This window comes from Barbus barbus (genome assembly GCF_936440315.1).
Source record: "Barbus barbus genome assembly, chromosome: 33".
In the NCBI taxonomy this organism is placed as follows: Eukaryota; Metazoa; Chordata; class Actinopteri; order Cypriniformes; family Cyprinidae; genus Barbus; species Barbus barbus.
The window spans coordinates 18,671,434-18,685,336 of NC_136761.1; the positions used below are offsets into that span (position 1 = coordinate 18,671,434).

General features: G+C 38.2%; 1 protein-coding gene across 2 annotated transcripts; it reads right to left on the reverse strand.

Moving 5' to 3' along the window:
• Window positions 1-270: 270 nt before the first annotated feature.
• LOC306853264 (F-box only protein 38-like) lies at window positions 271-11,576 on the reverse strand. Of its 2 annotated transcripts, XM_079390546.1 has the most exons (21): window positions 11,407-11,576; window positions 10,740-10,975; window positions 10,381-10,514; window positions 9,820-9,983; window positions 9,545-9,710; window positions 9,178-9,453; window positions 8,855-8,948; window positions 8,628-8,758; window positions 7,950-8,120; window positions 7,646-7,788; window positions 7,206-7,404; window positions 6,512-6,649; window positions 6,263-6,430; window positions 5,375-5,959; window positions 3,857-3,957; window positions 3,678-3,780; window positions 3,427-3,593; window positions 2,930-3,075; window positions 2,529-2,632; window positions 2,135-2,248; window positions 271-1,865 (listed from the first exon to the last, which is right to left on the reverse strand). In XM_079390546.1, the coding sequence occupies exons 2-21, from the start codon at window positions 10,868-10,870 to the stop codon at window positions 1,687-1,689; spliced, it is 3,414 nt and encodes a 1,137-aa protein (XP_079246672.1). In that variant the 5' UTR covers window positions 10,871-10,975; window positions 11,407-11,576; the 3' UTR covers window positions 271-1,686. The 2 variants fall into 2 exon arrangements, with proteins under 2 accessions (XP_079246672.1, XP_079246671.1); XM_079390545.1 differs by having other exon boundaries at window positions 3,427-3,780; window positions 11,407-11,544.
• Between the last annotated feature and the right edge of the window lie 2,327 nt (window positions 11,577-13,903).

Here is a 13,903-nt window from a genome sequence, read left to right on the forward strand (position 1 = left end):
GTCAAAAGGGTTATTTTTTATAATAAATAAAAAGTGAAATAAAAAAAGCTATAATATTAGAGGGTCAAGTTTTTTTTTTTTTTTTAATGATAACGATAGCTATTAGCCTCCACATTAGTGCACTATAATGTTCAAAGTCCCTTTAATATCAATAACTGCAGTGCACGCTTATTATAAACTGAACATTATATATGGCATAAGTAGTGTGAATTGTATAAGAAGATTAATTTCTATTTAAGAGAAAAAAAAAACAAGTCAAGACAGAATGTCTTAGTGAAATATTTATTCTTTTATATAAACATATAAAACAAATTATTTAGAACATCTGTACACAAACTTCGTACACAAGTTTCTGTAGTGCTCAGCATGGTTGCAGATTCAATCCATGGAGTTTCTTGGCTTTTGAACATGGCAGAGCGGGTCACCTAGAAAAGCAGCGAGATGGGGGTTCTCATGCATTAACAGGTCCTGGACTCTCAATCCTCTTCTTATTGGACTAGTTTCCTTACCATTCATAACAAACACAAACTGGTGAACTCTATTCTGCACCAAGCAGGCAGTTAAGACACATTGTGTATTTAATAATTTTCACATAATGCAACTAAGCAGCTATGTGAAGGATTAGGCAAGGAGGAGGAATGAAATCATCCAGAAACAGTAATGCTGACTCTGTTGTCTCTGGTGTAGATTATAAACCAAGTTAATAGCACAAGGCTATTTCTGAAGATGCTTCACCAAATGAAGAGAGCGAATTTGTGAGGAAAAGAGCATGTGTGTCAAGTCATCTGAAGATGAATAAAGGGATATGCCTGGGAACTTTATCCACTGTGCTTCTGCTTTAAAACTATTCTATCTCAGTTCCATACAAAAAGTGGGTTTAACTAAGGAAAAAATAAAATAAAAATACTCAGCTTTTCTTTGTTCCACTTTTTTTTTCTTTTTTTTAGCTCTAAGAAGATCACAGAGAGGAAAACGAGCTACACTTGTTCACAGATCCTGCCATGTTCCTCTCGTGGGCCAAGAAACATTTAATCTCTTCACCAGGTTCTGGGTTAAACTGATTTACAGCACAAACAAACAAGCCAACTTCTGGAGAAAATCAAAAATAAAATATGAATTAATTAAAACAAAGGTCTCTCAAAAGTATGTATAAAAAAAAAAAAGAAAAAAAAAAAAAAAAGAACAGTGCAGACACACCTTAAAATCATGCCAAGTGGCCAAAAAAAATAAAAATAAAAATCTAACAAGAACAATATTTCTGTCTCCACCAAAAACCAAACAAGTGATTTCATATGCCACTTGTCATGGCTCTGCATGTCTTTTCCCATGTGTGCAACTGCAGCAACAAAAACAACTGCCGACACCATCACCCCTCTTTACAGTAAGTGTGCTGCCGCTCCCTGGATGGGCTGCCATTCATCCTTCATGTAACGAACACAAGCAAAGCAGCCTGGTGACACCATTACTCTACAGTTCATTAGTTTAGAATGAACTCACAAACAGACAATGGCTGACTGAAAGCGATCACTCGGTTTCAAGTCAACTCAGAGATAAAGGCAACTGGAAATGCCTCTGTATTCCACACTGAGGATGCATCCAACATGCCTCTTGGTGGTCAGAGCCTGGCAGAGATTTGAAGAGCTCTGCACACCTCTTTCCAAGCCCTCCGGCTGAACAGTGATTGTTCTAGATGTAGTCGTCATCCACCGGTTCCCCCCGAACGTCGCAGTAGTGGATGAAGACGACCACCACACGCTGGAAAACACCCCTTCGTGTCTGCCGTCGCTCTGAGATCTCCTCACCGATGGTCTCCATGCAGATGTCAGCCGAGAGCTGTCCCTTACGCCGTGGAGCATAGATAGTGGCTGACAGAAAGGACATTTCAAATAGTGTGAGAAAGAGACTGGTTTAAAAAGAAAAAAGGTACTTTCACAAAAGAGGCTTCTTTCAAAAATATTAATCTCACCAAGCTCAAACTTATATTATGTTAAATAATTAATGTAATTGTATAATCAAAATAAAAAAAGATGGAAAAATAACATGGTTGATCAATTGTGCTATAGTTTTGATGAATCTTTTTCTGAATATTAACACCTGAACTTTGTGATGTCATGATGGACAGTGCGTTACTTACTACTTTCATCATCCTCAAAATCGTATCGGGCGTAACTGTTGGGCTCTGCTGTGCGTAACGAGCGAAGCCACGGGAAATCTGTGATCATTGAATACGGCGCCCCATCAACTACTCCTAAAGCACAGGGAGAGTGTGGGAAAGATCGAATGCCATTACTTTTTATTCCTTTAAAACTGAAAGGAATTTTGTAAACATTCATGGGCAGCTTCGGCATTATGGGAGTCTGCAACTTTTCTCACCCATTAAGATTAAGAAGTTTGTGGAAGGGATTTGGGAAATGTAAATGCAACTGTAAATTTCTCTCTCACACATACAAAAACTATAAATGTGTTTCCAGAGGAAGTGAAGGGAGCTTGGCGTTAGTCTCAAAGGACCCTGATCTGTTTCCTCTCACCCTCTAAAGTGTAGATGTCTCGGCCCCAGGGATAGCTGGGAAACTTCTTTACATCCTCTTCCGTCCGTGTGGCCTCCGGAAAGAATTCATACTTGATGAGTTCTCTTGTGAAAGGATAAAAACACAGCTCGTGAGTTTTTGGGTCTACCATGATAAGAAAATAGTGCCATCTGGTGGACAAAACAGGAATCAGATTTGGAAAGCTGGCATAATTTTGCAGAATCAAAGTGTAATGAGATAAAAAAAAAATTAGACATTGTATCATCATAAAGATGATAAACACTAAAACGCTGAAGAATGCTTTTATTCTTGGTGTATATCAGAATCTGTTAAAATTTAAATATTATTATTACTGATGCAGTTTTATGAGTACTGTATTATGGGTAATGTAGACCACTCACTGGCTAATGTTGGCAATGGTGTCCATCCAGCTACGTACACGCACCTTGTTCCTGACATTGGGTGGGTTGCTGAACTCATGGATAATAGCAATATGGTATGGATACGGACCGCTGAAGAGCTTTTTCTCCAGAGCCAGAGAATCAATCTGGATGTTGAAAAGAACATAACTGTAACATATTGTGCTTTAAATACCTTAAATACCCTTTAAAGGGCTCAAAAACAAAGCTGTAATGTAACTAAATATTAAGCAATTATAAATGCAAGTCACACATTTGCACATGATGCAAAACATCAGTGATTTCTTCATTCGAGATGATAACATCACAAACTATTCTATAAAGATACTACATTTATAAACATTTCTATTGAAAAGCATTTCTATACTTTTTTGAATGTTGCACTTATGCAATCAATAGTAATACTGTATACTCATGAGTTTCATCAGATGTGACAATTGTGAGTCTTACGCCAACACAATATTCAGAATAACACTGACCTGCTGCATAGGCCTCATATAGATGATACGGTTTCTCTCCGGTGGCATCTGTAAGATCTGGTCTAGTACCTGCTCCATGTCCAGCTTCTTACATTGTGCGTAATCAAAGCGGTTTACTATGGGGGCACTTTCTACCATTAAGTGTTTCAGCACCCTACAGCGTGTCGCTTGGGAAGAAATCAAATTATGCATTAGGATCTGATAGAGTTGGACTCCTATATCAATGTCAACATGTTCTGCTATGAACTCACCATGGACAAACATCATTTTGGGGCACTCCTTAAGAACCAGATCTGTTATGCCACAGTTTGTAAGGGTGATTCCCACAAGGTTTTTAGATTTAAGGCTGAGCACCTGTGTTATGTGAAAAATAATTCTGTAAGAAAGTGCACTTAAGAAACAGTTGAGGGAAACAAGACCATGAACCCACCTGGACATGGTCATCTTCAGTCACAGGGTCACTGGTGCTGGTGGACTTGTCTGCCATTCGTTTCCTCTTCACTGCAACCCGAGGCTTTGCTTTGGGTAGTTCTGGATATACCAAAAGGTGGTGAGAAATTAAGTGAAAGTCTTACTGATAGTCCAATTCATCTTTGTTAAATCTATCTAAACTATCCTACTGTCATAGGAGAAAAAAAACTAAATTAATACCTTGGGTCTTTTTAATCTCACAGGATTTCCATGGTTTAGCCAATTAATTGAAAAGATTTGCTTTAAAAAAAATGACTCTTTATGTAGCTATGTTCATAAATCAAACAGCTACTTCACTCACAAAACACAAAAAAGCACTGAGAGGGATGCCAAGATTCTCAGTGCTCATCAATATTGATTTCAGTCTGTTTTATTAGACAGCTGAACAACTTTTATTGCTTTTATGCTTGACAGTCATGTGGTTGATAATGATAGAATTTTCATTTTTGGTGAAATATTCTTTGAAGAAAAATCTGAATGTAGTTTTAAATTGTAAATAAATACACTCCCATTCAAAACTTGGGGTCAGTAAGAAATTAATTACTGTATTCAGTAAAGACAGATTAAATGGATCACGTGACAGACTTTTATGATGTTACAAAAGATTTCTATTTAAAATAAATGCTGTTTTTTTCCTTTCTATTAATTAAAGAATCATGAAAAAAATGCATCACTGTCCCACAAAAATATTAAGCAGCACATGTTTTTCCCACACTGATAATATAAATGTTTTTGAGCACCAAATCAGCATATTAGAATGATTTATGAAGGATTATGTGACAGTAATAGCTCTGGAAAATTCAGCTTTGACATCACAGGAATAAATTACATTTTAAAAAATATATGTATTAAAATAAAAAAAAATATTTTAAATTGTAATATTTTTTCACTCTATTACTGAAGCCCTGGTGAACACAAAAGACTTCAAAAACATGAAAAAACAAAAAACAAAATGACCAACCCCAAATGTTTGGATAGCAGTATACAATGTAAAGCATTACAAGTATGTAATGCAATATTCAATGTTATAAAGTCATCTATTATACTTTATACTGAAAATGCTTTATACTTTAGTCTGAAATAGGTGAAAATATTCCTGGAATAAATGCATCTACACAAGACATTCTACACTGTCAGTGGCTTTATGCATGCATTGATTCATCAGAAAAGGTCTAATTTCCTACATGCACTATTCTTCTTAGCACTGCAGGTTCACTAGGAATCAAAATAAGTGTTGCACTTTATCTAACTGTCATGAACACAAGGAAACATACGGCAATATAACTGCCAATATAGTGTAAGAGTGGAGCAATTTAGACCCCTGTCATTCCTCCATCTGCTTTTATGCTATGCACAAACGGCACATCATGAGGGTCAGTTTTTATCCAACTGTGCCTTTTTTTTTTTTTTTTTTTTTCTCCATTGCTCAATTGATTCTCTGATGTGCCACTGTGAGGAACCTCTGCTCTCGTCTTACCTGACTCACACACCAGGGGCACAGAGGAAAGTCTGCTGCGGGCACGAGTGACCGGTCTCCTGGGAAACTCATCTGTAGGGCTTCTGTGTGATGATCCTTGCAGGTGGCCTGCAGTCCTCTCACTGTGCCCCTCAGATGAGGCCTGAGTCTTGGGTGGAGTGTTGGAGTGCCTGTGCTCCATCTCATCTCCACCTGCTCTCTGCTCTGGGCTGTGATGTTCTGATCTATGGCTGTCACCCCCTGCTGGCAGGCCATGGCCACCACGAGTTCTGTTTTCAGAGCCGTGACGAGACCTGCTGCACGTGCAGCGAGTCCTCACCATGTCATCCTCCCCTCTACCCGCCCCACCCTGGTCGTCCTGATTGGCCGAGTCTTCCCTCCAGCGGATGGAGCAAACACAGCTGCCGGCAGCATAGCCTGAAGCAGACCCAGGTCCACCGTTTCTGTCTCTGGCCCCACGCTCCGGCGTCTCAGTGGCTGCCTTCATGTCAGCCTTGATCTGCTCGCTGGTCACCTGACAGCCTTTCTCACAGCTGAGCTCCTGAGGTTGCGGTCCACGTCTACGCAGTGGAGTTTTACCTTTGCCTGTCAGAATACAGCACAACAAGCGTATAAGTCAGTCATCAAGTTTACTCTCTTCCAATAGTGTCAGTGCAGTTAAATGGAAAATATTTCTGAATTTATATTGTCCCAAAAATATTTGAATACGCTTGGCCACTTAAGTCACACGTACAGATGAACTGTATGAATCAAATGATAAAGCTTGAAAAAAAGTTTATGTATATTCATCAAAAATATGACAATTTAAAGCAGTTTAAAGGTCAGTGAGATTTTTTTTTTCTTTTTTGAGAAACTTTTTTTAGGAGAAAGATTTTAAATGTGAACTACCATGTGGAGTCACAGCTGTACTGCTCTTCCCCTGGGCTTCTGTCTCAGGGTACTGGCCTTCAGAGCAGGCAGCAGCTGGTGTCCTGATTGGACAGTACTCATCCTCACTGTCTGAGTCTGACACCACCACCGACTGCTTCTTCACTGAGGTTTGAACTCCACTAGGCCCTGAAATAAATCATAAAAAAGCACAAATGTTAATGGATAATCATCATACTAATCCCATCTGTTTGCTAGGTTACTTCAGACCTGCTTGTTCTTCATCCTGTTCAAGTGAAGCATTAGTAGTCTGGCTGGAACCCTGGGTCTCTTCCTCTGGATTGGCAGCCACAAGAACTGCCTCCGGCTCCATGTTGTCTGCCACCATGCCCTCAACATCAGGAATCTCTGATTTAAAAAAAAAAAAAAAAAAAAATCTAATCAATTGAAAGCTTTCAGCAACCAAACAATCATCACACACTAGATGTACACAATCGTTCAAAATTATGTGGTCAGTAAGATTTTGCTAAATCTTGAAAGTAGTTCTTTAAAGTAGTCTCTTGTGTGCACCAAGGCTGCACTGATTTGATCAAAAATACAGTAAAACAGTAATTTTGTGAAACAGTATTACAATTTACAATCTTTTCTATTTGAATATATTTAATAATGCCACTTAATTCTCTTGATGGCAAAACTGAATTTTCAGCAATCATTACTCCAGTCTTCACTGTCACAAGATCTTTCATAAATCTAATATTTTTGGGGTTTGGTACTCAAGAAACTTCAATGAATAGAAAGTTCAGAAGAACAGTATTTATTTGATTTTCTTGTTTTAAAAAACTTTTTTACTTTTCTTTATTGTCACTTTTGATCAGTTTAATGCATACTTGCTGAATAAAAGTATCAATTTCTTAAAAAAAAACCTTTCTGACCCCAACTTTTGTATGATAATGTATATATGTACCATTTGGGCCACGGTCGTGTTGCTGAGGCATATCTTCAACCCGGTCGTCGTTGTTATTTGGTGGAATGTTTGCATCGTTATTGTTCTGGTGATTGTTGTTGTTATTGTTGTCATTATCATTGTTGGAATTCTGATTGCTGACCAGGGCAGATGAAACTCCGATACCTGTGCCTGCACTGAGTCCCACACGGGCACAGCCCTGTGATAAACAAATAACATTAACATGCCTCATAACATTTCCCCTCATATAGTCTATATTATAATATTTTAATTTATATTGTAAATGTCTTTACTGTTCAGAATTACACATATTATGATTACTGTAAATATTGTGATTAGAGGAAAGATCCTGAACTGTGTTTACCACAAATGGTAAAATATCTAAGCGATCGTGTCTAGGTAATGGATGAACATCAACTCTTAATGGGTTAACAGCTCACCTTGGGAGGTTCACGAAACATCTGGTCCAGAGAGATGAATTCCAGGCTGGGAAGCATCTCAATGAACTGACTAAACGACTCCAGCTTGATAGCATGACAGCGCACCAGAGTGAGGTCCACCAAACGACTCCAACGGGAGTGGTCTTTAAAATAGCGCAACTAATTAATCAGATTATAAAATTGGTACTGAAAAATGCGTAAAATCAACTAATTTTAAGGATGTTCCAGATAATGCTGATAGAAATGGTACATTTAAAAAAGAAAAGTCGGGAAATAAATAAATAAATAATGATGGATCCATTACCTGTGATCCAGTTGTGTGGATTGTGAAGATGTGGACAGTTATAAATGACCAGATACTTGATGGAGGTAAACACCTCATTAACAGCCTTCATTCCAATGTCTGTGATGATTCCTGGATTCTCGATCACATCAGCAAGACCGTATTTGACTAACTCAGCATGGCTCATGTTACCTGTGTGAAATTTTGTTTTTATTGCAGGTAATTGAAGGGTTTGTTCACCCAAAAATCTAAATTCTGTCATCATTTACTTGTTCCAAACCTAGAAGACTGTCATTCATCTTTGAAACACAAACTAAGATATACAATATGTCTGTTCCTCCATTGAAGGACTGTTCAACCAAAACCTTGACGTTTTAAAAAGTCAGAGAAATCAAAACAATAATTCATATGAATCCATTTTATCCAAGTCTTCTGAAGAGACATAAACACTGGTCAACACACATGCATAGAAGAGATTAAATATGATAAACACATGCTCAAATGTGCTTGCTTGGCACATAATTTTATGAGGTCTTCATGAACTTTACTTGAATGTTTTGATGGAATGGACATTCAATAGAGGAACAGAAACCTCTCATATTTCATTAAAAAATTTTTTTTTGAAGATGAACAAAGACAAGGTTTGGAACGAGATGAGGGTGAGTAATTATTGACAGACATTTCATAACAATGACTTACACTGCAACAGAAATTCATCAACATATCCAAGGTGCAAAGTCTCAAACTGGGGGAACTCTAGTTCAGCCATCTTCAGTGCAGAGAACACCCCATCTTTGGTTAAGGAAGGCTGGATTCGAACTTCATGCAACCTGGACAACCAGAGCTGATTCTGTCAACATCTCTAATTCTATAAAGGAATCAGTGTAAGTTCAGCATATTCTTTGAATGTTTAAACTCGGATTTACCTGCGAGCAGCAGTAATGATGAGGTAGCCCAGATCCACTTCAAGTGCATTTTTACAGGCACCAAATACAATTGTGTGCAAATTACGAAACCCTCCTACAAGAGATGTACTTAAGCCAATGTGTCACAGACTGCATGCTTTTTTCTTGCTCAAAATTCATACACAAAACAATATTGGTATTGCATACACATGGGCAATGAGAAATACATATTGCAAGAAGAACTTTAAAAAGTTTTGACTGTACTTTTGAAATACTATAATATATCGCTCAGCAGTTTTAGTAGGATTCCTATTTATAAGGAGCGGACAAAATTTTCATCTTACCTGACCTCCAGCTATCCTCCACAACATGCTGAATCAGTCCCCCTAAAAAGGGCACCCTCACCAGCTCCAGCTGCTCTAAGTTGCGGGCAGAGGCCAGTCCGGTGACAAGAGGCACATATTTCAGAGAATTAGTGGGACCGGCGCAGTTCCTCATGACGAACGTACGCAAATTCACACAGAGAAAGTCTTTGAAGGGCTGAGGCTTAGTGAGGCGCACCCATTTCAGGTACAGATGCCTGAGCATGGACAGACAGGGGATCTCCGGCACATTGACACCTATAGGAAAGAAAAAGCAGAAAGGTTTGTGACAAGATGATTGAGATGATGTGGAAAATAGTTTGCACAGTGGAAGCAATCTAAAACTCACCGACAAGATGGAGGGTCTGGATTTTAGCTGCAGCTGGAATAGTGAGTTTGTTCTCTGAGGGAATAGGAAAAGCCCCATTTCGGTTCCTGAACTTCCCTAGAATGTGAACCTGAGGCATGTAGTTCCATATCGCCTCCACCAGCTCCAAATGCGATGTCTCCACACCCTGTAAGAGCAGATATTGTCCTTATTTTCAAATGCAGTTGAAAACAGGCTGACATACATTTTTATAAACTGAATCAACAACAATAATCTCATATGTGTCATAGACTCACTATAAGGTTGGGACAGGCCTGTAGAGCCTCCAAAACACCAGGAATACTGAAGGCCTCATAACCTCGAACTCTCCTTCTCTCTAGGTAACGTGGATGAAGGCCATACAGCTGCTCCAAATCAGGCATCTTCTTCATTAGCATGAGGAAACTGGAGTCTGTGAAACCTGAGTTACACACATCAATTCAAACAACTGAATGAAACACAAAAAAATGGACAAAGTCACATTTCAAGTGTTTTAAGTGTTGTAAGGCTTGAGACTTACTGGTATTCTTGGTTAATATTGGTATTCTTGGTTATAAACAGCTGAGAAATACAGTGTAGGCATAATCAAAGCTTTTAATACACATATGCAGGGATGTGAAAACTTTAAAATTAGGCAGAAATCAGTTGAGTGGGTGCAGATTCTGTGAAGAACTAAGTCAGTGTTTTAATATGTCAAGCTAATGAGAATGTTAATTGATCTGATTATAAACTCTAAGCCCTTAGGCATACAATTCATACCAGGTTTAGTTATAAACAGATCTCAGTACTGAAATTTCAGCGTTAAAAGTGTCGACTACCTGAGGGCATGTACTCCCACCACCGGCTGGCACAAAGGTCCACAACCTTCACCACCCGCAAGTACAGAGTCACCGCCTCCCGCAGTTTCCGTGACAGACACTCCATACACATTATGTCCTGCATGGGTAAGTATCTGTGGGGAGATGGACGTATGCACCATAATTCAAGTCAACTATAAACAGCTGCAATTTGAGTTAACCTGTGACAGCTCTGTCAAAAAATCTCTGGAACTGAGAATAGAATTGCAAGGACCTTAGCGACCATAGTTAAGACAGAAAGTTAGAAGAATGGATTGACAATTAAAGCATTGGTAATACCTTTACTAACTACTGTACTAGTGGTGGGATGTTGTACTGACCGGAATATGTGGCAGAGCACCTCATGTGAGAGCTCGTTGATATAGTCTTTAGGTTCCTCATGTCCAAGAGAGTTAAATGTTCCTCCCCCCAAACCATGAGTCCTGGTGAGCTTGCGCCGTGGGCCCATCATGTCCAGGGCAGTGAGATATCTACCAAGGGAAGATAATAAAACTCACTCCCTCTGTCCTGATCCTCTTGATTGGGGCATCAACACATGATCATCACTCACTCCTTTCTAAAGAATAAAAACATCAATTGCACATTTATGAGACAAAGAAATAGTGTGTCACTTTCACATTAGCATGCTACATGTAAACCCATCTGAACTATCATAATCCAAAATGACTATATTAACAGCGGTCAGAAAACACAAAACTAAACCACAGCCCAATGAGGTAAAGCTGAAAAAAGCCCTCTAAACACGTCAGGCAATGGACATTAATCTACACTAAACTGGCTGTAGCACTCACAGCAGGCTAGTAAGGGGCACCATGGCACAAATGTTAGAAGAGCTGAGCCGTTCAGTCATCAGCAGCATGTGAGGAGATGCTGCTGCTGCTGCTTCAAGTTGTTATGATCATATGTTATGATCTAGCTAGCAATCAGCTGTTAGCAACCTCACCACTGTTTAATAAAGATGTAGACCTAACAGTGCTGTAACAAGACCTTTATGAAGAAGCGTTCAGCTGAAATTGGTCCATTTATGTTCTCTGGTTTTCGGTCGAGCTCATAAGTAGGATTTGTGGTTAGTTTTAAGGTGAGCAGCGGCAGCTGTCGATCTGAATCCGCTATCAGTAGCGACGTGAAGCCAGCGTTGGCCTTCCAAACGCAAACAGGAAGTTCAGATGTATTTTTTACAAAATAAAAGACGCGGATAACCGGCAAATGGACTGGATTTATTTTATTGCTCACGAAAGGGAGCATATTCTAAATTACAGAAAAAAAATATCTTAAAATTAACCACAGGAGGCTTTCTATTTTTTTTGTATATTTAGTCATTTAATTTAGTTTCTTGATTGTAAAGAAGCAGGAATCACTAAGTTTCTAAACGGGTGTCTACAGACATGCTACCCTAGTCCAGAGACAGTATGTGTGATCGTTGTATGTGCAGTCAACTTTAAAAACCCACAACTTTGAGACGAAAGACGCGAAAGACAGTCAGGGAGATAAGGGTAATGCTGCTAGTAGATGACTTTTATTAAGGTTTATCTTTCCTTTACTTTCCTTTTACAGACAGGAAGCAAAAATGTTTACATCGCTTAAAGAATACGCTGTTACACTCAAAGAAAACATTTTACTTTAATTTCATTCATAAAATGAACATAAATTGTCTGCTCTAAGGAGAAAAAATTCAAACCAATTTTATTAATGCATATGCTTCTCATAATATAAAATTTTACTAGAATGAATTAAACATAAAAAAAATAGTGGTTGAAATGGTTTTCTTATATAGATTAAGATTACTGCACAATGTATGATTTATTGCACATTAATAACTAAGAATTATCTGATTGTGAGTTTATTTATTGACATAATTAATCAACAGTAAAGTAAAAAAACAAACAAAACAAAAACCAGTTAATTAATGAACAGTAAATTAATTTGAAGATATGTGAGACTATGTTCAGCTTGATATCTATACGATGATGCCTTCATCATAATGTGTTGGCCAGTCGCCTGCACACCCCACAACAATCTTTCGAGTGGACCTGTGTCCTCTGTATGCACATTTAGGGTGTCTCTCCCCGCTGATTAATGTACATGTAACTACAGGAAATGGCTTGTTGCTCATATACAAGTCTCTGTTTTCAGGGACTTGAGTACCTCCTCCAGTACAAACTGCTTTAACTTGATTGTTATTTGCTAGTATGAAGGTGTTGAATTTTTTGCAGCTGTTGTCATTTTGGGACCCCGTGATGCGTCTCGTACGGATCACACGGTCACATCTCTGTACATTCATAGCTCCAAACCCATGCTGCTTGATGAAGTTCTTATAACGCTGTTTGACCATAAGTGGACAATGTGGCACACAAGACCAGGAGCAGAATCACTATAGAGTGATGAATCCCCATGACCTGGTGAGCAACACATTTTTTTTTGTGTGTGATTAATGAAGAAAATAATGAAGGAAAATAAGTGTTATGACAACATACCTTGCTCTTCTTGACAAAGTAATATGTTGTTCCACCAGCCGTTTTTGCAGTAGGCTTGGGCATATAATAGATGATGCTTCTTGGTCAAACAAAATGCAAGCTTTACAAAAGGACAATATACAATATAACAATCTAGTATTTATATGCACAGCATTTATTGAACTAAGTTAATGTTAATTCATAATTAACCCATTCACACAGTATTTTGAACATTATTGATAGGCAAACTCCTTAAGTATTAGCAACTAAAAAGGAAAAAATACCAGTGTATGAACAGATAATTATTGTCACATGTTTTGAGGCATCTGAAATCTGTTTTCCAAGCTTATTTTAGTATGTGGTGCTTGGAGGTGCAGAGTCCAGACATCATAGGTTTAAATATTCACAATGCCAGATAGTCTGTCTATAAGTGACTGAGCCCAAACATGTCCTATTCTTTTTGATAGTTTACTTATTTGTGTTAATAATAAACCACAAAAAAGTGGTTGACGGGATAAACCACCTGAGTAACACAAGAAGCAACCCATCAGACGATAAAAATACTATTTTAATGTACAATAACTAGCACAGAAAAGAAGACATCAGTCAGATGCTTGAGATGACCACCAGAAACTAGCTTGTATATAAGCACATATACATACAGATACCATGAAGAAGAAGAGTCTAATATCAATATCTGATACATGCAATTTTCTCAAACAAGTGGGATGTAAATCTGGGAAATCTTACTAGATTATTATTTGATTAAATGGCATGTTTGTAGTACCAGTCACATTTACTCGGGGGTGAAATATGATTACATTGTGCACATAAATGATTGAGTTCAAGCAGCTGACTGACACCGTCCACTAATCCACCAATCAAATAATTTCAATCCTTTCGACAATTACGATCCCCTAAAATCTGGAGTATGATGAAAACTGAGTGAAATCTGGTGTAAAACCATAGAGAGCTGTAACTGGGAATTTTTCATAAATTGGCTCAGGGCTTTGAGCAACTTATCTCAGACA